The 26760-nt window shown below is 36.0% G+C and overlaps 1 protein-coding gene across 1 annotated transcript in view; it reads right to left on the bottom strand.

Moving 5' to 3' along the window:
• mpped1 (metallophosphoesterase domain containing 1) overlaps nt 1–26372 on the bottom strand; it is a 43964-nt gene extending 17592 nt beyond the window's left edge. The window contains exons 1-4 of the mRNA XM_051108490.1: nt 26216–26372; nt 24794–25175; nt 22884–23065; nt 10078–10303 (exon numbers count right to left, since the gene is read on the bottom strand). Coding sequence (XP_050964447.1) covers nt 10078–10303; nt 22884–23065; nt 24794–24960 — 575 coding nt within the window. The 5' untranslated portion in view covers nt 24961–25175; nt 26216–26372. The remainder of the gene's footprint in view (nt 1–10077; nt 10304–22883; nt 23066–24793; nt 25176–26215) is intronic.
• Nucleotides 26373–26760: the final 388 nt, after the last annotated feature.

The following is a 26760-nucleotide window of genomic DNA, read 5'->3' as shown; positions in this document are numbered from 1 at the left end:
CATCTCTAATTGGTGGCAAAAACACTAGCCACACAAGTTCTGCCACATGGTACCGCATTTCATTCCTCCACAGCTGTGCGAAGAAAATAAATATCCAGTTCAGAATAGAGAGCAAGAAAGGTGTAATGAGCAGGAGAGGGAGTCAACATGTAGAAAGTAGCAGAGGAAGCGCAGAAGTGGTTGTCTGGGATTGTGACGGTGCTGCTAAAAAATCAGCGGCTAATTCCGCCTGTGTAACTGCTGGACATTTTTTTTCCTCCCTCTTCCGTCTCTTTCCCACAGAGTGATAGTTGCCGTAGCAACCGTGGCAAATCTTCCTTTTCTCAAACAGATGTCCCATTTAGTTGGAAATTAGAATGTGTAAAAACCCAGGAGACTCAAATTATTTCCAAGTTCTCCGGGAGGAGGGAGACGGAGAAGAAAAGAGGAGCGCGCAAAAGAAAGGAGTGGCGAGGGAAGGAGAGAAAAAGAGGAAAAGGGAGGGAGAGGGTTACATATCCTCCTCCTCAGGAAGTGTGAAAGTGTGTTGATTAGCCATCGCTGTGGGGCAGCTAATTCTGACGCCCGACCACACGCCACAGCCAGCACTGAAGAGGCAGCAGCCGGAAAAAGACACGAGAGAGGGAGGACGAGATGAATGCGGGATGGATACGAACCATTGTATGGTCCGTCTTTCGCTTAATACGGTGTATAATTTATTCTCTGGATCATTTATGTCACAGTCGGATGCGGAACGCGACTGATAAAGTGGGTGACGTTACGGAGAAGGACAGTGATAAACTGAATTATCCTGTCTGTTTTGCAGGTAAACGAATTCAGCGTTTATGAGAATGTAAAGAAATTCCCCAGAGCTGTGCACACTCGCATATGTGTGAAGACACAAGCGTGGTGTGAGAGAGGAGTTTTGCCTTGGAGACCAATTTACAGGTAACATCCAGCCAAGACACGAAGCCCCACACTCAGTTGCTTTTAATAAAAAAGTTGCTTTTTTCTGTCGTGTTCCCAGCAGAATGACTGACACATAGATATCGGACTGAAAAGAGAGGAGTGCTGAAGTGTTTGGTCCACACCTTGAAGGCCCTTGATTCGCATCAACTTAACCCAATGCACTCAACTCTATTGAGCAAAGCATTAGGCTACAGCATAACCCTTTGACCAATGCTCAAAGTTTAGCTTGTTTTGGCAAAAAACTTGTTGCTGAGGTTTCAAAGCATATGATGATGCATATAATTGGCTGTAATCAGGGTCAGATATTAAAAAGGTTTTAAGGCAAGGAAATGTGCATCAAAAACATATCAATATATTATGGATATAATAATATATAAAGTTAGAATATATTATAATATTTTTATTCTAGATTTTTAACACCATAGTGAATATTTAAATTTTTAATTCATAAGAGTTACTTATAATAATACGACAAATGGGCAGCAAACAGTTTTATATTGCAGAAACAAAATGTCCTCATAAAGGTTAAAAAAAAAAAATAGTTAAAACACTGGATAATACCATTAAGTTACATAAAATAAAATAAAAAATGAATAAAAATTATTTAAAAAATGGGAAAACAAAGTGAGTGTTCTGTGTAACAATAATATATATGGTCCATTTCATTTTAATAAGTAAGTAAAAGGTTTTAAAAAATCTAAAAGGTAAAAAACTTTAAAATTCTGACACTGACCATTACTATTAATAAAACACATAAATAAATAACAAAAAACCCAGGACTATAGTGAACATTGTAATTAAATCATTTAGATAACACATATCTGGACAACTAACTGGGTTTTAGAATGTAGTAAGGTAATATATGGAAGCTTCTGACGCTGACAAGTACAACTGACCCTTTGCAGAGAGTTTGATTGACAGGCGATCTGACCAATAATAACGCAGAATCTGCTATTTTGCCTTGGAGACCAATCTAAAAGGTAAAAAACATTTCTGACACTGACCATTACTATTATGTTGGTGGTGATGTTGCAAAATAAATAAATATATAACAAAAAACCCAGGAAAAGCCTAACTGTCCCTTCGCAGAAAGTGTAATTGACAGCCGATCTGATCAGTCGTAACGCAGAATCTGCCATTTTGTCCGACAAACAAACCAGACAGGAGATTAGATTAACGTCAATGGACCTGAACTTAAAAAATTGTGTGTATTGATGTCTTTGCATGGTTGAAACAAGTACCTTTTGATGTTCATTCATGTTTATTTCATGCTATAACTAATAGTAAAGAGGAATGATCAACCCTATTCACATGCTGCTTGAACTGAGGAAATACAGTGACAAATTAAAGAGCCACAAAATGGTATTTATTGTTTGAATTTGTTTAAAAATGGTGCATTGTCAGTTTCCTCTGTGCTCCACAATGTATTTTTGATCATGATGTTTGGCGTAAGAGAGGGCGACAACGAGGGCGGGTCTTTTCGAAGGGTCAGTTTTCTTTCTTCTTTCCTATTCTTTCACTACACTACATCTTTCTACCATGCAGCCTCATAAAAGCCTATAATGCTCACGTCTGGTAGTTGAAACCCAAGACATGAATCATGTGAAAAAGCATTAAAAAACCCAAGATCTTCCCAACCAGCTGGAAAGAGACAAGGTCGAATAACTTCTCTGTGTTTAGAGCGGCTAACTGAAGTGTGTGAGCGTGAGGGGTCTACATGACAGGACTAGGCCGCTCCGACTCCCCCTCTCCCTCAGGCATCTCAGATGTTAATTGAGGAGGTCCTCCTGTGGCCAGCCCTACATAGCCGAAGCGGTGAGCTCTTTTCCCCGTGGGGAGACACGACTGATACTGTACTAATCTCTCCTCTCTTCTCAAATCACTCTCCACATCAGCCGCCACTTTAATTAATTCACACAGACGTGCCGACAAGGTCAAGCAGTTAAACGCGCTGTTTTATATATATATCCACCACCACGCTGGCCTCTTCCTCTCCATCATTAGGCTCAGTTCCTCCTCTACTCCTTTTTAATTGTTCACTTCGTCCAAATGAAGGGCCGTTCATTAGCGTCTCGTGCCTCGTGCGTCTCTCGTCCTCTTCATCAGTAAAGAGGAGTCATCAAACACAAGGGAGGCAGGTACACTAGAACAGAGGAGAGGAGAAAACGCACATCCTCTCTGTCTTTCACTTTACTTTCTTTCTTTCTTTTTTTTTTTTTTTTGTTTTGATGAGCTTCTTTAATTGGGCCACTACAGAGGAGAAGCAAATCCTCAATAATTAAAAAATCTAATTACGGAGTCTTTTGCATCTCTGGCATTAATTATTCCTCGTGGAGTCACTGGATAGCGAACATTTCTTCTATTTTCATTTTACTTTTACAGGGGGAAAAAGTCTGCTTGCTTCTTTATGCTTTATCCCCTCCTCTTTTCGTTCTCTTCTCCTCCTCTCTACATCTTTCTCAGGACAACGTTTTAATGGCAGTCACTGATCTTAAATAACATCATTAAAACACTTAAATGTGTTAAATCCCACATACATACACACATATGGGGTGAGCAGTATGACTAATATAACTTTATATCATGACTTCATCCTGAAATCTTTGCTAGAAATTAAAAAACAAAATACTACAAAATTCAAAATTCCTTGAATTAAATACTAAAACCTACTTTCAATGCTTTGTAATCCATAAAAGCTGGTTATGGAAACATGGTTAAATAACAATCGGGCACATGCTGCCATCCAAACCTACACACATATATGTTGGCAACCAGGTGTTCAAGAACATTGTCGGTGATCATCTGTCTTTGCTTATGGATGCCCTGCTGTGCTATATAACAGCATAAGAAGCCCCCTGCTGCCCCACAGAGCAGGAGAACGAGACAGACAGAAAGTGATTGACAAAAATGTTTTACACTTAATCTCTTTTGCTTTTAATGATCTAGTCTATAATTCAGACTGACAGACAGCAAAGCAACAGCCTAGCGGGTAGCACCAGTTCTTCTCTTTTGTCATTAGCAAATCCTGTTCCAACCCTTTTCAACAAAATTTTATTTTGTTATTTAGTTTTTTTATTTTTAGATTTTTACTATAAAGGCAATAAAATAAAATAAAATAAAATAAAATGAAATAAAACAAAATAAAACATTAAAGTGATAGTTCACCCAAAATGAAAATTCTGTCATTAATAAAATTAAATAAAATTAAATTAAATTGAGTAAAACATTAAAGGAATAGTTCACCCCAAAATGAAAATTCTGTCATTAATAAAATAAAATAAAAAATAAAATAAAATAAAATAAAATAAAATAAAATAAAATAAAATAAAATAAAATAAAATAAAATAAAATAAAATAAAATAAAATATTAAAGGGATAGTTCACCCAAAAATGAAACTTCTGTCATTAATAAAATAAAAAAAGAAAGGGAAAAAAGAGAGAAAATATTAAAGGGATAGTTCACCCAAAGAAAAAAAAAAATTGACACGAAAGAGAAGAAATAGTTGAATAAAGTCATTACACAGACATTACAGTTGAACCACTGATATCGCATGGACTATTTTAAAAATGTTCTTACTACCTTTCTGGGCCTTGAACATGGTAGTTGCGTTGCTGTCTATGCAGGGTCAGAAAGCTCTCAGATTTCATCAAAAATGCCCTCACTTGAGTTCCGAAGATAAACAAAGGTCTTATGGGTTTGACATGAGGGTAAGTAATTAATGACAGAATTTTCATTTTTGGATGAACTAACCCTTTACCATAAATATAAAATCAATACAGAATGTAGCTTTTTTATATATATATATATATAAATTTGAGCACAGATTTGGGACATAGTTTAGATATCTGTTTGAACTCTAGAGGAGACATGAGATTACAAGGGGTTTTTTTTTCTCAGGAGAAAAATGATAAAAATCCATGGAGTGGTTGAATCTTTGCGATCGCCTAATAATGTGCTAGTTAGCAAGTTTAGCGGCTAAATGTGGCTAATGCGGCTAAAGTAAACAGGCTCGTCACTCCACAGAGAGAAGAAAGGGGTGGGGCGAGCAGAGCTCATTAACATTTAAAGCAACCTCGACCAGAACAGGATGACTTTTGCAGAGCTGATTTTGGCAAGGTAAAAAGGGTGTTGTTTTACACTACCATTAACCAAAGTATATTATAGACTTTCCATTAAGACCCTAAAGAATCATATTAACTTGTGGAAAACGGGCATCCAATGACTCCTTTAAGATGAATCGCTTGTATAAAAGTATCTGCTAAATGCATAAATGTAGTTTGTAAATTAAAATGCATCACCAAAAATGCATGCAGCAATAAATGTTGTTTAAAACAGTACAGCATGCCAAACTGTAGGGCACTGCCTGACGTCATATCAGCTACCCAAATAAAAGAGTTCAAAGTCCAAAAATGCCACATTTGTTTTTGCACACTATGCAAAGGAAAACCATCACAATCTTATTTACCTCCAAAAGTCTGTTAATTTCAGTGCAACTTCATTTTAATGTCTCGAGTTTAAATGCACTTTTCTCAATTACCTTCTACCTGCTCTTTTACTGCCGGTGCATAAACATTCAGCTAGCAGCTTTCCACTGACGGTAACCCCCCGCAGGGCACACAGGATGTGTTTGTGTTCACCAAGCATCATCGTGACTTGTCACCACGTCTGTGAGTAACCGTCCATATGAGTGCATACGCAAGAGATGTGGGAAAGTTTAAGCAGTGTGTGCGCGAGTGCGTTTAGCTCAGAGCGATATGTGCTGTGGGTCCTACACATTGTTTGTGCTTCACGCTCATCTGAAAGGGACAGCCATCCTTAATACTTCATCCACCCACACCGGCTCACACACGCACGCACACAAATAGGCACAAACGCACCACGCGTCTCTGCATTTGCAGATCTGCGGATGACAAATGACTTGTAAACTTGCATTAGCGTCAGCAGAACAGAAAAACACGCCACATGTTTCCCCCATGCAGTTCTTTTCATTCCAGAATCACCGCATGACAAATAGTCAGGATTTAGGAAAGAATGCAACGTGCCAAGATCTCATTTAGCCCGGGAGAGAGAGAGCGTGTGCGTGAAAGCACGCAGATTATGAGTAGGGATGGGTCCAACAACCAGCTAGTTGATTAGAGAGGTCGACTAGTCTCAAACGTTCTCTTATTTATTATTTTTCCATTTCTATTTTAGTAGAGGTATTTCATTTAGCATTTCATCTGCAGGATTCAATCCTCTCAGAGGGTTCAAGGTACTGCTGTTACAGCCATACATATGCAGACAGACATCTTTGGGCATTGCGTCAATAGTCATGCTGTTTTTTTTATCATCTTGCACTATGAGCACTGTGTTTTTAAGATGTGTGTGTCAAGCTTCAAATTATATATAAATAATTTTAAAAATAAAAAGTGGCTTTCCTGGTCACTTTTGTAAGCTAGATAGAGATAAGACATGATCGGATGAAAAACAATACAAATGTATAGTAAGATCAGAAGTTGCGTTAACTGAAAATTGTCCATCATTTACGGAATCTTTTTATCAATGACGGAAAAGCGAAAGGCCATCCGTCATTTCGACAGATTACACTGGGGGTGATCTATTGTAACTTTTTATTGTAACCGTAATTTCCCACCTCTGTCCAGTTGGTTACGAGTGAAACTGTCACAAATCTTATGCTTTGCATTTAATTATGCACAGATACATACCCAGTTTAAGCTACATCAATCTATGATGCCGCGCTAAAGAGCACCAAAACAGTATTTATTGCTTTATTAATTTAATATTAATAACTAACTGAAAACAGCATAGACCAAAAGATCGATTGGGATTTAAGAATCGATTTTGGTTGCAAAATGTTTCACATTTTCGAAATGTGGACAAAAAATAAAAGCAATTAAATTTGTAATTATAATTAAAACATGAAAATTAAATTGACAGGTAATAAGAGATTATGACAGAATTTTTACAATCCTGTCCGTCATTTTGATGTTAAAGTCTAACGCAAGCTCTGGGTAAAATAGTAATTTTTTGTTGACTGTAAAGCTTTTAAAACACACTTTTAAAAGCGAAATTAAAAAGTAAATAAATAAATAAATGGATATAATAATTTGTACATTAAAATGACTACAGTGAGTAAAATAAAATAATAATAATAATAATAATAATAATAATAATTAGTATTATCCTACCTCTAAAATAAACTTTTTGCACTTTTTTCAATAATTAAATAAATAAATAATATTAAATTGATATGAATAATAGAACTAGAACAATAATAACTTTTATCCTTTTTTATTTTAGTAATATCTTACGATTTCATTGCATTTTACTATTCTTTTTTTGTTCTTACAAATTTAGAAAATACACCAACACACACTTTGTTGTGCATGGCAAATTAATTAAAAAGAAAACGATGACTACAATTTACACTTTGCTAAATTAATCAGAGCAGGTACAAATGAGCATGATGCTTCTGCTCAAGTCATCCGCATTTAGTTTCATTCAGTTGTGCTGAAGTTGTTCTTAAACACAAGAAAAATGCCTAAACTGCACTTGAACTGCTGTACTCTACATGCACACTGTCAGAAAGATGCAAAAAATTACTTGCACTGTTAGAAAAAAGAGCAAATATTGTACATTTTTAAAAGATTAGAACTCAGGAAGTAACTTCAAAAGGAGAACATTTGTCCAAATCTACCGCTAAAGGATGTATATTAGTAGCAATATGCACAAATTAGTAGTAGATAATGTACAAAAGGTCTACTCAGTGACCAGCTTTTGCACAACTAAAGCTTCAAATTTTGCAGAACTTGAACCAGAAGATAAGAGAGAGATGAAGAAAAGTGCATTGATGTTGCTGTGGTCTCTCTACTAAACTTCTGAGTAGTTGGATGGACAACATAAGCCCTGTTCCAAAACCTACTGCCTTTTAACTTCTGCCTACATAGGCAGTTGCCTTCTAAAGTGATGTCTTAACTAAAATGGAACCAATTTGGAATGTTTCTTACATATTTGGAATGCTTTGAAATTTTTGTTTTCCAGTTCATTCTAGGAATGTTTTCTCTGTGAAGCATACCCAAAACAATGTATTAAATAAGTTGGCTACTATTTGGAACAAGAGTTGACACTTAATGTATATTAATATACCGCCTCAGTAGACAGCTTCGGGAACAGAGCAGTACATGAAGAAGCCAAAAAGGTAGAGATGAAGTGATAAGGAGATGGACGACTCTACTAAGCGATGCAGCGCTGCACAGATCACAGACAGCCATCGGCCACAGCAAAACAGGACTCGGCCCATAAATCCAGCGACTTAAAATCTCCATGGAGATACGAGTTTTGCCACTCTGCCCCAGTGTGGTAGAACGACTTCTGTGACAGGGGGACAGAAATGAATGTAGCACGAGATGGACTGACACAGGGGGAGATGATGATAAAAGACAGAGAGAAGCTCACAGACGCACTTTCTGTCCGTCTTCCCCTATGGCGGAATGCTATTACCAGATCTCAGCGGTTTTATTAGGTCCGCATGGTGTAAACACACAGACACACAAGCACGCTGGCACGAGATGAGGATTTCTGTCAGGACGTATCGGAGTGGATTAATACTAGATGGTTTTAATTTAGCTCTCGAGTTCACGACTGTTGTAAACACCATCAGCTTGACAAGCCGCACACACACACTCATAAATAAACGCTTATTTATCAACTTTGATGTTGTAAGGGCTTACTGTGATTTTTGCAAAAGCTGACTGTCAGTGAACACACCTTAGATGGGCCACACACACTTTACACCTCACACATAGCTAGCTATAAAAATAAAAACATATCATAGACTTCTATTAGTAGTTGTTCACTACCAAACAAACCCTAACTCCTAAAAGAAAACTTCTTTTTGCAATAAAATAAATAAATACTATTTTTAAAAACATTTTTTTAGATAATTATAAAAAAGGATTATAAAATAATAAAATAATAATAATAATAATAATAATAATAATAATAATTTGAAACACTACAGTACCTCCAAAATAAATAAATAAATAAATAAATAAATAAATAAATGTATAATAAAATAAATAAACAACATTAATTTATTTATTACAAATAATGTTAAAAATATGAATAAATATATAATGTAATTACTTGAAATACTACCATACCTTAAAACACACACTTTACACCTCTCACACACAGCTATAAAAATTAAAACATATCATAAACTTCTATTATTGGTTGTTCACTACAAAACGTTAAAAATATTAATAAGAATACAATGTAATTATTTGAAAAAAATAAAAACATAAAAATAAAAACATAATAAAATAAATGGGCCACACACTTTACCCCTCTCACACACACAGCTATAAAAAATTAAAACATAAAATAAAAATACTATTTTTAGTAATCATTTTTTAGATAATTATTTAAAAAAATAATAATTTGAAACATTACCGTACCTCAAAAAATAAATAAAAAGAAATACATAATAAAATAAATAAATAGTATTAATTTATTTCTTGCAAATAATGTTAAAAATATGAATAAATATATAATAACATTAATAAATATGTAATGTATTCGTTTAAAACACTACCATACTTCAAAAAATAATAATATTTATTTTAATATAATCATATTAAAATATAACTACTAGATACACACTTTTAGTTATAAAAGAAAACATCATTTAGCCTCATGAATTTGTTTTTCATTTTTGCGACACCTCCGTGTGGTTTCATGGCGTTTTACTATTCTCGTAAGGACATTTTTGCTCCTACAAGTTTAGAAAATACACCCACACACGCTGTTGTGCAGGCCAAATTCATCTAAAAAACAATTACCTGGCATGCAGTTACATTACATCTGTGTTTATACATAGAATTCAGGGCCTACAAGTCACACAAACACACATACTTCTTCACACACACTGGCACAGAGGTAAATCGCAGGACATGGAGGGGTGGCAAAAGAAGTGTTAACAAGAGAGATAGACAGAATGCGGGGAAGAAGGAGCAAGAAATGAGGAAGACTTGTGGGGGAAGGGACAACACAACAACATATGGTGACAAACACGGTGACAGGAAGACTTGAGAAAGCGCGTCAGAGAGAGAGAGAGAGAGACTCACCACGGTGAGCCGTAGATGCGAAAGCCCCTGACGGTAACATCAGAGTCCTGCAGGTAGATGCAGTTGGTGAGCAGGGACTGAACGTTCTCGTAGTTTTCCGGTTTGAGTTTGGAGGCCGAAGGAAAGTAGTAGAAATCCTGCTTTATCAGGTCCGCCATAAACTCCTGATCGAACGTCAGCTCGTGGTTCCCGGCAATAACGATTTTGATCTCGTAAGGCAGAGTGCCTGAGGAAAGAGAAAACAGACATCATGATGAAGTGCCTTCATTAAAATAGTATCATTATTTATTTTATTATTCATCATCATTAATTCATGCAATGTTGCAATGTTAAAGGGATAGTTCACCTAAAAATAAAAAACCTGTCTCTAATTACTCACCTTCGTGTCGTTCCAAACCCGTAAGACCTTTGTTCATCTTCAAAACACAAATTAAGATATTTTTGATAAAATCCAACAGCTTTCTGCATAGACAGCAATGCAACTGAAATGTTCAAGGGTCATGCAGGGTCAGAAAGCTCTGAGATTTAATCAAAAATATCTTAATTTGTGTGATGAAGATAAATGAAGGTCCTATGGGTTTGGAATTAATGACATATTTTTCATTTTTGGGTAAACTATCCCATTAAGTAAATGCAGGTCTCCCACACTTTTTACAAGCAAATTTCCACAATTTTTCAAGTCAGTTGTGGTTACAATATCAGGACTATTATAAGCCATTTGTGACCCTGGAAAACAAAACCAGTCATAAGGATAAATTCTTTAAAATTGAGGTTTATACATCATCTGAATGCTGAAAAAAATAAGCTTTTCATTGATGTAAGGTTTGTTAGGACAATATTTTCCTAAGATACAACTAAAATCTGCAATCTGAGGGAAAAAAAGTTATATTATCTAAATATTAAGCATATTGCCTTTAAAGTTGTCTTGATGAAGCTCAGATGAAGTTCAAATTCGGTAATTTTGACCATACAATGCATATATTTTATAGATGTTATGTTGTATATGTTATAGACATTAGGCATTCAAAAAAAGCTGTTTCAGTCCGATCTAACCTAAGAATAACTAGATAATTCAACATTCACTATAGCTATTACCACAACTTTATGGACTTGTATGGTTCAAACATGCAACCATACTAACCTTGAACCAATTTTGCACCAACGAGACTATCTGCAGACTTTTTGCATTTTCTACACTTAATTTTGAGGGAAAATCTGCAGAAAATTTGATTTTAATATTGTCAAAAGTGTTTAAGACTGGCTTAATATAACAAATGATGTCTCTTATTGAAATATGTAGTAGAAAACCCATGAAATATTTACATTATTTAAAAAAATATATATATACTGTGGGGGCGCCATTATTCTAATTACATAAAACAGCTGCACTCAGTGAGCTACTGGGACCAGTGTTGCCAAATCCGCAGTTTTCCCACGGAATTGGGCTACTTTCACATTGTTGCCACGGGCTAAAGTGAACCCCGGCAAAAAACGTGATTTTAACCGGGTGACCCCCCTCAATTAGGCTAATTTTAAGTAGCAATTGGGCAGGTTTTGTTGTGAAAACCTGGCAACCCTGACCGGCACTATCTGTTGCTATTTTTACCGCAACACAACTCTGAATACACAAATAAAAATAAAAATGCTAATACGATGACCACAGCTACTGAAAGAGCTTATAGGTGGCAATGGATATAAGTGTGTGCTTAAACAAAATGCCATACCATCGATTTTCCCCACAAACAGTCCAAACGCCCCTGAATATCGTGTGAAATCCATGCTGAAAAACTACTTAAGTTGCTGCGGCGTCATGACATGGATCGGCATGTTTACATCATTTGTAAGCTCTTGCAGTAGCTGTGGTCTACTAAAAGCCTCAAAGGCATTAGGGCTAAAGTTATTTCCTGGCTTATTGCTTGGAAAACTGAAAATTACAACCCAAAGCCACACAATGTGGCATCATATCAGTATTTTATTTTCCAAGTTGCTTATTCTGAGTTGTGTCGCGGTAAAAATAGCAGTAGATAGTGCCAGTAGCTCATTGAGTGCAATTGTTTTACGTAATTAAAATAATGGCGCCCCCAATAGTCCAAAATATGTATAAAACAATGTGGATTTTTAAAATAATGTAAATCTTTCATAGGTTTTCTACTACGTATTTTAGTAAGAGACATCATTTACGTTATATTAAGCCATACATGTCTTAATACCCAGGGTTTCCTTTGAAGACTTACTATTTTATTGGTAGCTGAAAGCATAGTCAATTTAACCAAAATAAACACATAAAGGAAAGGAGGACGTGTAGCACTGTGAATGACAGGCAGACGAATATTGTGAAAATCTGCACTGCTTTCTGCAGGCACAGATGCCGAGCGGGCCTGCCAACAAGGTGGGCTACACCATTCTCCTTGAGGTATTAAGTTGGTTGATATTGGCACTTTTGTGTGTGTTTTTTTTTACAGCTTGCAATAAATCAGGACTCTTAAAGAACTTGTTTTCGGCTTTTCTCTGGAACAATGGAAATTAATACGGCACTTCATAATTCTGACATCAATAAATGCACAAATATTATTACTCCTCGTTCCATCTTCGTCTCAGTTTTTTCACGGTTCTATACCGCACCGGGGAGCGAACCTGTCCACGCCTGACAAACACAAAGACAGTCTGTCCCCACAAATCTCCTCTCTCCAAATCGCTCTCCCCGCAGCCCCGCAGATCCGAGGCGAAATTACGCCAAACATCTGGAAATGTTCCCTTTATTTGAAATATGTCATAAAAGAGATGAGATGCGTCAGAAAGTGTAAGGTTTGAGGTGTGACGGAGAGTTCAGTCAGCCTGTGTTTTGACAATTACGCAGCCAAGCGCGTCCCTGAAAAGCGGCAATTAAATTGTGGGCGGGAAGGATGTGGGGGGGTGCTGGTTTTGAAGACCTACAAAAAAAAAAAAAAAAAAAAAAAATGACAGCGCACACACAGACGGTCCCTCGCACATGCTTATGCTCAAATCGTGTGACTTAACAGCAATTTGCCTGACACTTAACACACGCACAATACTCCACGGCACCTCTAAAAATCTGCGGCCATAAGCACAATTTTACCATCGCTGGGAGACGATCGTAAAAGTAAGACATGAGCAAATTTGAGAGCGAGCTTTATGTGTGTATGGCAGATGCTTCACAAGAAATCAGCACAGGAGTTTTGGAGATTTAAAGCCTTCTTCCAGAGGCAAAGCTCTGATATCTTTTATGGTTGCTCAACACTTTTGTAATACACGTAATAAAGAACTAGCTTCCAGCTCAATCGTTTGCTTTACCATGATATGATTTGATTTCCAAGCAGATTTAAGAGAGTTCATATCTTCTAATGCATGTCAAATCCATAATTCAACATCAATTTCTCAGACAGCTGTCAATACAGCCTCTATATTGCACAGCTCTATGGAAGACTCCATTCTGATTGGTCTTTGCATTTTGTTGTACCAGGCAACAGATTTCTTACATGGTGTCTTAGTTTTACATTTCTCGTATCGCTATGCAGTCTGTTTCTGCTCGTATAATAAATATTTAATATTTATTAGGTAAATATCCATGTGAAAAGTGTAATAATGTAGTTAGCTGTTCGTTTTTGCAAAGGAAATCCCTTCAGAATCACACACGATCCCTCTACTTCACTTTAAGGTCCCGATCACTCTGTCAGGGTTTATTTTGTGACTTTACATGGTCCTTTATTTCAGTGGTTCAACTGGTTTTGGTTTAAAACCCAGACTTTATATTGAAAATGGTGTAGCATGTAAAATAAATAAAATAAAATGAAATAAAATTGTGGTAAATTATTATTTTGTGACTTTACATTGTTCTCAACTGGTTTTGGTTAAAAACCAAGACTTTATATTCAAAATTATGTAAAAAAAAAAATTAAATTAAATTAAATAAAATTGTGGTAAATTATTATTTTATGACTTTACATTGTTCTCAACTGGTTAAATTCAAAATTATGCCAAAAACGAAATAAAAATAAAATAAAATAGAATAAAAAAAAAAAAAAAAAAAAAAAAATCACTTTATATTGAAGACTTTATATTCAAAATGATGTAGCATGTAAAATAAAAATAAAATAAAATAAATCAAAATAAAATAAAATAAAGGTCAATTATTAATTTATGACTTTACTTCCTTTTTGACCTTATAATCAAAATGATCTAGCATGTAAAATTAAAAAGCTGATTAAAAAATAATAATAAATAAAAAAAAAATAAAATAAAATAAAACTACAGTATTGCAAAATACCATGCTGGTCAATTACAGATGAACAGCCTGTCAACAAAAATATATAAGGATGGGATTTTAAAAGCTGACAAGCCTGTTTATCTTGCTATCCTAATTATGCACCATTATATGTTTAGATGCATTCTAGTATTTTCATTTAGCATTGCTTTTCCCTGCCGTCCACAACCATGTTTTTTGAGATCACGACCCACCAGTTCTCCTTCTGCTCATCTATATTCTCACCACATAAAGTCATTTGCTATCGTGCGTCCTCGCATCCAAAAAAAGATAAGTATTCCATATTGTGTTTATGTTGTGCACCATCGGTTTCACATACATGTGTAGGCACTGCAAAAGTGTGAAAATCTCCCGGTGCATATGTTCATCTCTGTGCACTCATTGCCTTTCTTTTCTCTCCTTCTCGCGCTCCCTTTCTCTCTCATATAGATTCCACAAACGGCCAGACTCCTTCAAAGGCAGAATTACAGAGAGAATCACCATTTTACAATGGAGTCATTCTCTTAGAAACACAAAGCAAAAAAAAAAGTCTTTGGAAGCAATCAATCACACAAATACAAAACGCCAGCAAGAGGGAGGATGGAAAAGACGAGCCCAAAGCTTTTGTGATGAGAAGGAGTGGGAAACGGGAAAGAAAAAAGCTCGCCGATTTCAGCCCAAAACGCCTAATCCGGACACACGGAAGAGTGTGTGCTGCTTGTTGTTATTAGTTTCTATCTTCTTGGGCCCTTTGTCTTTGATTTCAAAAGCACTTTCAAGGCGGCAATAGCTTAAATTTCACTGTGAATCTGACAGACAGCTTCTGTTCTTTTCACTTCAAAAAGAGCGCAATTAAAGCGGATGAATGCAGGCCCGTGCGTGTTCACACAGACACATACATGCAGCCAGAATAGCATGTCACACACACACATACAAAAGCACTTGTCATACAAAACGTCTCACTCCTAAACATGTCTTGTGAGCTGCAAAACTGACATATTTGTTTGTTTCTGTGTGTGTGTGTGTGTGCTGTGGACCATCAGGGTTTTAGAGGTGCATAAGCCCAGAGGAAGTGTCCGGATTTGAGTGCTATTGTCATTTCTGTTCTGGTGGGTGGTCTTTGGACTTTGATGGAGCAAATCCTCCAACCTCCAAAATTCAGAGCTCATTCAAGAGGATTACGGCGCTGTCTCGCGCTGCGATGCTGCAGACGTTCCGCGAGACGTTTGCCACCTACGTGATATGTGCACTTTCTTGTAAGTTGGCTGACTGAGAAAGTATCAGCCAACAACATAACTGTACATTTAACACATATGCCACAAATGAAATTTAATCATGCCGTATTGTGAAATATAAATGGATGATCACAGAGCTTCAGTGTACATGACATTAAAGGATTTTGTCATTAGACAAAAGACAAAAAAAAAAAAATCAGTTTTAGTTTAAAACTGTCACGCTGTCATGTTGCATTTGCAGTGTATTCACTATAAATAAATAATTTATGTTACTACAATACATCAAAAAGAAATATGAAAATACCTGCCTCTCTTTATAAAGTTTCTATGTTTATCACAGCGTTCATCATTCGATATTCATATTTTGAGTTTTTAACAGACTCTTTTCTTTTTTTCTTATTTTTTCTTCCTATCATGTACCACGTGTAGATGATGGTGTTGACTGATTACATGTTTATTTTATAAGTAATCATTATTTTATTTTATTCATCATAACAGCATTGTTGTTTTTTTTGTTTTTTTGTTTTTTTTACTAAAGAAACTGTAGATAAACTGTGTTTTATTTTATTTTATAAAACTATGAGTTTGGTGACATTGAATGACCACAAGCCCTTAATATTTAGAAAATTTAAGGTAGAAATTGTAGACAAGCCTATTAAAAAGTCATATCATGCATATATTTTACATATGTGTTTTTCAGAGGCCAATTTAAAACTTTTTTGTCCCCCAATTTTTTTTTTCTCCATGACCATTTGTGACCCTGGACCACAAAACCAGTCCTAAGTAGCACAGGTATATTTGTAGCAATAGCCAACAAAACACTGTATCGGTCAGAATTATTGGTTTTTCTTTTATGCCAAAAATCATTAGGATATTAAGTAATGATCATGTTCCATGAAGATATTTTGTAAATTTACTACCGTAAATATATCAAAACTTAATTTTTGATTAGTAATATGCAATACTAAGAACTTCACTTGGACAACTTTAAAGGCCATTTTCTCAATATTTAGATTTTTTTTGCAACCTCAGATTCTAGATTTTCAAATAGTTGTATCTTGGCCAAATATTGTCCTATCCAAACAAACAATACAGTGCTTATTTATTCAGCTTTCAGATGCATAAATAATGCATAAATCTCAGTTTCAAAAAAATTGACCCTTATAACTGGTTTTGTGGTCCAGGGTCAAATTTTAACCCTATTTCTGACCATTTTTAACCATTAAATTCTGACCCTTTTTAACCATTAAATTTCATGATAATTTATTAACCCCCACATCATCCAAAATATTCATGTCTTTCTTTTTCAGTTGAAAGGAAATTAAGGTTTCTGAGGAAAACATTCCAGGATTTTCCTTTTTATAGTGGACTTCAATGATGGCCAATGGGTTGAAGGTCCAAATTGCAGACGAACAGATGAAGAACTTACCGTGCATGAATTTTCCAACGTGACTAGGCAATTGCAGTCGCATCTGCATCGCAGAGCTAGTGCAAGATAAGCATTTGTGGTTAAAAAGTATATACTTTTTTTTTTTTAAATTACCAATCATTTCGATAAATAAGACCCTTGACCTTCGGCTTAGAGCCCCTTTGAAGCTGCACTGAAACTGCATTTTGGACCTTCAACCCTTTGGCCATCATTGAAGTCCACTATATGGAGAAAAATCCTAGAATGTTTTTCTCAAAAAAACTTAATTTACTCAACAAGTTGTTTTTGCTCTTGCTTTCAAGACTCTATAAATGCCCATTTCACATGTGAAATAGGTACCAGTGCTTTACTGCACAAGCTGTGGGTATTTGGTTTAGTCTAAAAAAGTTTTCAGCACCCCATACTTCAATAACAGTTACTTTGCATCGCAACAGATTCATAAAACAATCCATGTTGTAATGTGCCACCCGAAGTGTAAAGTTCAAATGTGGGTGGCCTTGTGTTTTATCTGTCTGAAGTTAAAGAAGCACGGCTTAGTTTTCAGCTTAGTTTCAATAGACAGCCTTTTTGGACTGAGTTCTAAAAAACAGTTAGAGTTTGTTTTCACGGTGCATCAAATGCTTTCATTTTAAAAGATCAAGGAAGATTTGATTTCTGATGATATGACCTCTTTAAAGCATATTTGTGACATTTGATTTATTTGGTACGTGCTTCTCACTTGCTTCAAACCCTCGGTTCGCCCTCTTCCCTCTTTTTAGATCTTTTTCAGTCCATAATCCCAGCTCAACAGAAAACAGTGACGCTTTGAAGAAGTGGAGTGAGGAATCTTTCTGCCAACGTGCACAAACACACAAACAGTGTAGGTGTTCTTTGTGTTTCTTCATGTGCCCATGTGAAATGTAAACATACAGTATTATAAGAGGAACACACACACACAGCATCAGCATCCACCCATGCCTAAGAATTCAGTTTTAAACACACACACACACACACACTCACACGCAGGTGGGAGGGCATAAGGTGAGACCATAAAATTAATCTGTACATAAAACTGCATGTCTAGATATAACTACATAAAACAACAGAGATAGAGAACTAAAACGACAATTTTCTGACAAATGCGCTCATTTTTACTTTCTGAAAAATGTGCATTTCTCTTTTATGTTTTTACATTAGAAAATTTCAGTATGCTACTAATCATACTACAAAATTCCTAAAGCACAGGCTGCATTTGTAGTGCTTTATTTCCATTTTAAATCCTGACAGGTCATAGTCACTATGAACTGTCACTATGAATTCAAAATTTCTCTTTTTATTTTCCATTTAAAAAATAAAAGCATGCAGTTAAATAATGACAGAATCTTAATTATTGGGCTAGTTACTCTATTACTTGTTAAATTAATATTCCATACAAAATCTGCACCAAACTTTCAAGCATTAGGAAAAAGATATTAAGAGTAACAGTACTAAACAAATGATATGCCGTACACACACAGATACACTAACAAAGTATTCAACCACAAAACTACACAAAGTTGAAATCTTTGTCTGAGATTGTTTTACACTTTAAGAGAAAAACCGTAAAGGAGTGTCAAGCTTCCTTGTTAATAATCCACAGCTAAACCTTCAGCTGAGTAAACCCATGGCTGGGTAAAAAAAAAAAAAAACGCAAAAAAGAGAGCTGTAGAGCTTGAAGGGAGAAAAAGAGAGAGCACATTAAAGTTTCATGACGGTTTTCTCTCCAGATACAGACCAGAGAGGGGAGAATGGAGGGAAAACTCCAAAGTTGAGAGGAGAGAGAGGGAAAAGAAAAGGAGTGAGAAAGGTGTAAACTTTTCTCCCAAGATTCTTCCGCCCCACACACTCAAACACACGTCTCACACAGCCCACGCAGCTGTCACATCACCATTGGGCTAATCTATTATTCATAATGTGGACAGGACAGAACAAGACGGGGGGAACTACCGAACCTTCCTGACCTGAGAGAAAGGAAAGTATATTATCCATTTCAACCTGCTCCTCTAACCCTGGTCTGCATATAATGACTGCCACACAGAAAAAGTGTATGAGAAACAATGCCAAGAAGTACTCAAACAAGCGAACGTCATCTCAAATTGGACTGGACTACTACTGGAGTCCGCACTGACATATCTTACAAAAACTATTGATTGCATTCTTCAACAAAAAACCCTGGCAGTACAGCAGATTTCAGCCATGTCTATGATCTCCAGAAAGGTTGTAGTATCACTTGTGATTACTGGGAATTCACGTCAGATCTTTCCTTTCACACAGTTTTTAAAAGAGCTAAGAAATGATCCTGAAGCATGTAAGCCTGAAGGATACAAGCGGAAGATACTGTACAAATGTGGTTTCTTGCTAGTACAGTTGTTCAGCAGGCAAATACAAATGAATCAAGACCGATAAACACAAAAGGAGACCTGTGAAGATACAAATTTGCTTAAAATCACACAGCTTTAACTGCGCTTCAACACTTCTGCTACACATTCATATATTAGCACTGTTAATTCATGAACATCTGTACTTCCTAACAGTTTTCTCGATCTGGTTCAAATTAACTGGTTGGGCGGACAAACCGGCAAATGAGACGATGCTGTAATCATTTTTCACATGAGTGAAAAAATGAGCATTTTTGTCATCTAGTCAAATGACAAAAAAAGATCTTTGCTCAAAGAGTAAAAATAAAAAGTACATTATGTAAAAAGGGTACTAAATGGCCAATACCAGTTCAGAATGGATATCTATAGTCACAAGAATGGTCAAATGGTGAAAAGAGTGCAACCACAATATAATTATGAGGGATGTAAATCTTATGCTCTAAAAAAAAACTGGGTTAAATACAACCGGGCGACTGGGTTGTTTAGACCCAGCAGTTGGGTGAAATGTTTAACCCAAAGTTGTAAATTAAAAATCAAACACATACTTACAAGAGGCATTACCAATAAACAAAAGGTGAACATTTATTAATAAGCAATTTAAAATGTATTATATAACTATAATTTATTCAACTTCACTCTAAAAATGCTGGGTTAAAAACAACCCAGTGCTGGGTGAAATGCGGACAAAGCCAGCGACTGGTTTGTTTTAACCCCAAATTATTGTAATTTAAAAATCAGACACATAATTACTAGAGGCATCAGCAATCAAAACATGAACATTTATTAATAAGCCATTTTAAAAAAAGTATATTATTTAATTATTATTTATTCAACTTACACTCTAAAAAATGCTGGGTTAAAAACAACTCAGTGCTGGGTGAAATGTGGACAAACCCAGCGAATGGGTTGTTTTTTAAAAAATGTATATTATTTAATAATTAAACATTTATTGAACATATTATTAAATGTTAATTTTCAACCTATGAAAATATAGTCATTTTTAAGCAATAGTTGACTTAAATAAAACTACCCAAAAGGGTGGGTTAAACATTTAACACATCTGCTGGGTTGTTTTTAACCCAGCATTTTTAAGTATATTAAATAGTATAACATAGGAAATAGTGCATCAATAATGCAAAAGGGCAACAGTAATCAAATTATTCATAAATATGAATTTTTACTGAGCAGAGCCTATAAATGAAGATAAAGCAACCACATTATTATGGCAGAGTAGTAAATATTTAAAAGTGGCTTTAGAAGACAACTAATTATTTATTTCCATATCACTGATCACAAGTCTATCAGTCTACAGTCCACAGCAATCTATGTTGCAATGTTTTTGTGTATGTAAACACACACAAGACAGACATCTTTGATTACTGTGACACATTACAGTTTATTTCCAGTATCTCACACCATGAGTGCCATTTTATTAGAGCATAATAACATAGTAACAACTACGACACATAACACCAGTTCACTAAATCTCTTATAGGTTTAAATATCTGATAACTAGAGTTTGGATATAAAATAAATAAAATGGTAACACTTTACAACAAGGTGTAATTTGTTAACATTAGCTAATGTATTAACTAACATGAACGAGCAATGAACAATACATTTATTACACTATTTATTCATCTTTGTTAATGTTAGTTAAAAATACAGTCATTTAATGCTTGTTCATGTTAGCTCACAGTGCATTAACTAATGTTAACAAACACAACTTGTGATTTTAATAATGCATTAGTAAATGCTGAAATTAACATGCACTAAGATTAATTAAGCTGTAGAAGTATTGTTCATTTCGAGTTCATGTTAACTAATGTAGTTAACCAATGTTAACTAATGAACCTTATTGCAAAGCGTTACCAATAAAACAAATTCATGCACTTCCAGACGTCCTCCGAGTTGTTTTTATGCTGTATCGTCAATCCCCATGACTACTTTGAGGTCTAAGGTGATGCTCCATTATTAAAAGTACCCAAACTGGCTAAAATATTAAAGCTGACAAGTTCAAGCAGTCTCGAAGAGCCCAGACAAAAGAAAGGAAACAGATCTTGCAAAAACACCAGAGTGTTGAAGCAAAAAGGGGAAAAAAATATATGACTGACAAGCAAAAAGGCCATGAGACTAGGTTAGAGTTAACAGCATCACAATATGAGGAAGTCCATGTGAGACTGTGTGTGCGCGAGTGTGTATTTGCACACACTTTAAAGTATTGTGAGGTAAAAAGTAAATCATATCTCTGAGGATTGTTGCTGGATAAAGAAAGGAAGCATGTGCGCTGCGAGTTCTCTCAGATACACAGGAGCAAAGATACAGAGATGAGAAAAAGAACCACGTTATAAATATTTATACAGAGACAAACGCGAGAACAAACGCGAGAACTTCCTTTTTGGCACAGGGACGCCGTGCCAGAAAGAAAGAGCGAGGCAGGACAGCGGAGAATCAATAGCGGGAAAGAAGATGAGACACACAAGCGGGAGTCGTAATCTGACTGGTGTCTCCTGCACCCCGCTGACTAACCTCCATCCATCCATCCAGATCTCCTGCTTTCTATTCCCAACACCAGTCATCCTTCTGATTCGCTTTATTACTGAGCCATCCTCATCCTTTGGACATGCACATGTGTACAGAGTAGTGAATAAAAAAATAAATGTCATGACTATGACCTCTCCATGCTTCTGATGGTCTATAAGATAAACATCTTAAACCTCCATATTCTCCTTGTGATAAAAAGACTGCATTCAAAAGTATTGTATCAAAGGCTGTTACCTCAAAAACATGCACTTTCAGGATTTCTGATATCATCTACTTTGAAAGATCTCTGTGCTTTATTGCCTATAGCAATAATAAAATTAACAATAACAATCTCTCTTTCGATTTACATATTGTCTATGTAAAATTAAAAAGAAATGAAAAGTAATTTTAATGTTCAATGCTCATAAAGTCCCTTTTATCAATATGACTTCTATATTACGGATTTGGTCAAGATGAGTTTATGAACTCAGGGTTTACAATCCAGGTAAGTATATGAGAAATATCACTGACATATAAATATATCTAATGCAGCTGACATCAGAAAGCTATGCAAGTTCAGAATTGCCCATCTCAGCTACAATAAACAGTCCTTTTGGACTGATACTGTATGTTTTCACAGTACATAAAATCTTATTTCAAAAGCTGGCTTCTGCAGCTTTCGAACAAGCATTCAAAACTCATACCGCAGAGCTTGTATGTTAATTTATTTAATATTTGGCTAATTTGATTATGCTATTTTGCTAAGAATAGCACTGCAGCTCTCTCAGCTCAGTTTAATACATTTTATCTTATTTAAATCCACAAAATCAATGCAGAAATGCTTTAAAAAGCGTCCTATGACACTCAGAGATGCGGCGATTCCATAAAAGTAATTTTTGATCTGATCTTAATTTAAGTCGCTGACAAAAGGTTCCTAAGGAAGAGAACAAAAAAATTCTCACCGAGCCAGTCGTTAAACTTCTTGACTTCGCTGGGCAGGCCAAGCTCTGTGAAGTCTCCAGCGTGCAGTAAGACGTCACCGTACGGCATCTGAATAGTGTCAGTGCGCGAGTGTGTGTCGGAGATGCAGACAAACCTCGTGTAGCCCGGGGGCTTGGGGGTGTCGTGGGGTAACGGATCTACCCTGTGGAAAGACAGAGTGAGAAAGAGAAATGTGGGAATACATAAGGTTATATATCGTTTTCACATGGGCTCGCAGTTGTATTTGCAGAAACGGGTCTCTGAGGGACACGGCAGAGTTTTGAATAAGAATGGCCCACTTTAGAGCATCTCCTACTGGGTCGACCACACAGACTCTACCGACAACACACACACAGGTACACACTCGCAGACATTCATATACACATACACATTTGCAAATATATAGTTGTGACCTGTTTTCCTTTGTAAATTGGCATGAATAAAAAGAAATAACTAAGTGAAACAATGAAATATGGCCCATTTGGGGGAAAAAAATCCAGTCATGAACAACAGCATGTGCAATCAGCATATGCAACCCTGGACCACACAACTAGGTAGCATTGGTATATTTGTAGCAATAGCCAACAATACATTGTACGGGTCCAAATGATCAATTTTTCTTTTATGTCAAAAATCATTAGGATATTAAGTAAAGATCACGTTCCGTGAAGATATTTTGTACATTTTCTACCGTAAATATATCAAAACTTAATTTTTAGTAAGTAATATGCATAGCTGAGAACTTCACTTGGACATCTTTGAAGGTAATATTAAAAGGTCATTAATATTTAAAGGTCAATAATTAGATTTTTTTGCACCCTCAGATTCCAGATTTTCAAATTCTCAATGAAATGTTGTCCTAACAAACCACACATCAATGGAAAGCTTATTCAGTTTTTGGATGATGTATGAATCTCATTTTTGAAAAATTGACCCTTATGACTGATTTTGTGGTACAATACAATACAGTTGCAAAAAAAAAAAAAAAGCACACTCACACACACACACACACACACACACACACATTTCTTCAAAAATGAGACTCTACTGAAAACAATAGTGTCATTACTCAGCTAGTCTTTAGTCAAAAAATCTCTTTTAAAGAACCACTGAATCATTAAAAATCTTTAGCCACTTAAACCCAACTGGACAATTTTGTAGAGAGTTTTTGGTATTTTAAAAACACTTCGCTCATGGTTTTAGACACTTAAAAAACAGCATCATTTTTGATGCAACATGTTTATCTAAGTGTCCATGGCTTTACCAGTGGTGTTTTAAAAGTGCTGAACATCCCCATGAGACAATTTTAACATGCAAACTGTCAGCTAAAGCAAAGCATGCTGTTAGAATGCAAAAATTAAAGTGCTGCTGCTAAACATCTAAATTAAAAAAAAATGGACAAGACTTTTTGGACAACTAGTCAACCATATGTGACCCTGGACCACAAAACCAGTCATAAGATGACTTTGATATTTATACGTCACCTGAAAGCTGAATAAATAAGCTTTCCATTGATGTATGGTTTGTTATAATAGGACATTTTTGGCCTAGATACAACTATTTGAAAATCTGGAATCTGAGGGTGGAAAAAAAAATCTAAATATTGAGAAAATCGCCTTTAAAGTTGTCCAACTAAAGTTCTTAGCAATGCATAATACTAATTGAAAATTAAGTTTTAATATATTTACGGTAGGTAATTATAAAATATCTTCACAGAACATGGTCTTTACTTAATATCCTAATGATTTTTGACATAAAAGAAAAATGATTTTGACACATGCAATGCATTACTGGCTATTGTTACAAATATACCCATGCTACTTATGACTGGTTTTGTGGTCCAGGGTCACATATACGACCCCTACTAAATGTGCATGTGTGAGTTTCTTACATATGGACGTGGGGCGGCTGGAAGCGACCCTGGTTGATGTTGTAGAAGGTGAAGGCTTGAGTTGGGTTGGCGCTGTATTCGTCCACCTCTACCACTCCTCTTCCTCCTCTCTGAGACTGTTGCTGCTGTCGTCGGGCTGCCATGATTTCGGAAAGTGTGAAAGCCATGGCAACGCACACACTCTATCACTTTCTCTCTCACACACACGCACTTGTCCGGCGGTGCTCGATTCCCACTTTAGCTTGGGTCAGATGGTCTTGTGCAAGTCTTTGGGACAGTCCAGGACCGTATTCAGTGGTCAGCCCACCGTACAGCTCCGCTGCTGGGATAGCGAGCCTGCATGCTTCCCCTCAATCACAAAACACCAGCGGCCACAATACACCTGGGGAAAAAGGTACGAGATACAAGATAAAGGGAGATGCGAGCGGTGACAGCAGCATATTATCAAAACCCACAATCAGACGTGCGGTTGACGGCGGTATGTCCCACTCTCCTGTGTGTTAGCGCCGAGATCTTACACAAAGCCATGGTAACCATTCTGTCACGATTTCTATGTCTAACAATAGAGTTCCCTGCACTTTCAAGACGGCAGGAAAAAAAGATACGACGCAACAGAGACAATTGTTTGGGAAGAAAGAGGACACAAAAGCCCTCTGAAAGAAAGCGGAGCTAAAATGTTATTTTGAACTGAAATAACAAGGAGGAAAGAAGCTGAAAGCTTCTACTTCATTCCTTGAGAAATATACAAGTGCTCAAACCATTTAAGAACATCTAAAAAATGTGAGATATGTGGAATGAAAGGAATAACAATTCATATAAGATGATGACTAAGCAAACAAAGTCAAATTATAACAGTGCAGTAGATGGTCAAGTGAAAACTTTAAAATATCATCACATAAAAGGTAATGTGGCGATACCATGGTAAACTAATGGAACTAATGGAAAACAATGATCCTTAAATATAATATACCATAATATTTTGTTTTTCACTTAAATGAACTATGAAGAATATCTATGCATGGTATTATCACTGTATCACGGATAAAAATTAATACGACCACACATGCTGGCATTTTTTGTGAGTGTAACATGCTTTACAAAAACAGTCTAAATTAGCTACCAGTTTAATTGGCTTGACTGCATGATAATTTGCTTCTAATTTTACAAGGTGTACTTTGCCAGATAAACACCGCAAGCCACTAAGAAATTTGTTTATATAACAAGAAATAAAACCAACGCAGAACATCAATGCCAAAAATCAATCACGCACGTTTAACAAGCGTTCAGGACTTGACTGTATCTATGGTAACTGTCTCCGCTTTCCAAACAGACGAGCATCATTTATAAAAGCGCACTCTTATACATATTCATGCATATTCAAAAGGTATGCGGTGCTGATTTACATACCAGAAATATACATACCTATTCAAACTCAAGAGGCTGACGCCGATACGTTTTCTCAGACTTGGAGGTAAAGACGCTTAATAGATAACCGGGAAGAGCGTGAAAATGCCGCGGCTCCTGTTTGCAGAGGATCGCGCTGGTTTGTTTGAACTGGAGTCGCGTGGTGCCCGGTATGTGTGAGTGTTTCTCGCGGTCGGAGACACTCCCCCTCCCGCCGCTCTGGAGCTTTCTCTCCTCCTCTTGCGAAACCTACTATGGCCAAGAGCTTTCAGGAATGTAACTTCGTTAATAATCATAAAACAACCTCTGGTTGTTGTTAACAGAACCGTTGTTGTTATTGACGTACCGTGTTCACAGAAAAAGACAAAAAAATATTCGCGCCATTCGCGAGGCTTTATAATATTATATTCGATAATAATCGATAGTAATTTTACAAAATCCATGTTACTGTGTTATTTGATAGTTTTGTACTTATTTAAGTGTACTTTTGGACGTTTGATATCGTTAATATCGCTGAGGCGCTCAAACACAAATCTTCCCTCAACGGAATCAGAACCAACGTC

This window comes from Labeo rohita, chromosome 4, assembly GCF_022985175.1.
Source record: "Labeo rohita strain BAU-BD-2019 chromosome 4, IGBB_LRoh.1.0, whole genome shotgun sequence".
Classification (NCBI taxonomy): domain Eukaryota; kingdom Metazoa; phylum Chordata; class Actinopteri; order Cypriniformes; family Cyprinidae; genus Labeo; species Labeo rohita.
This window is presented reverse-complemented; position numbering and strand designations above follow the sequence as displayed.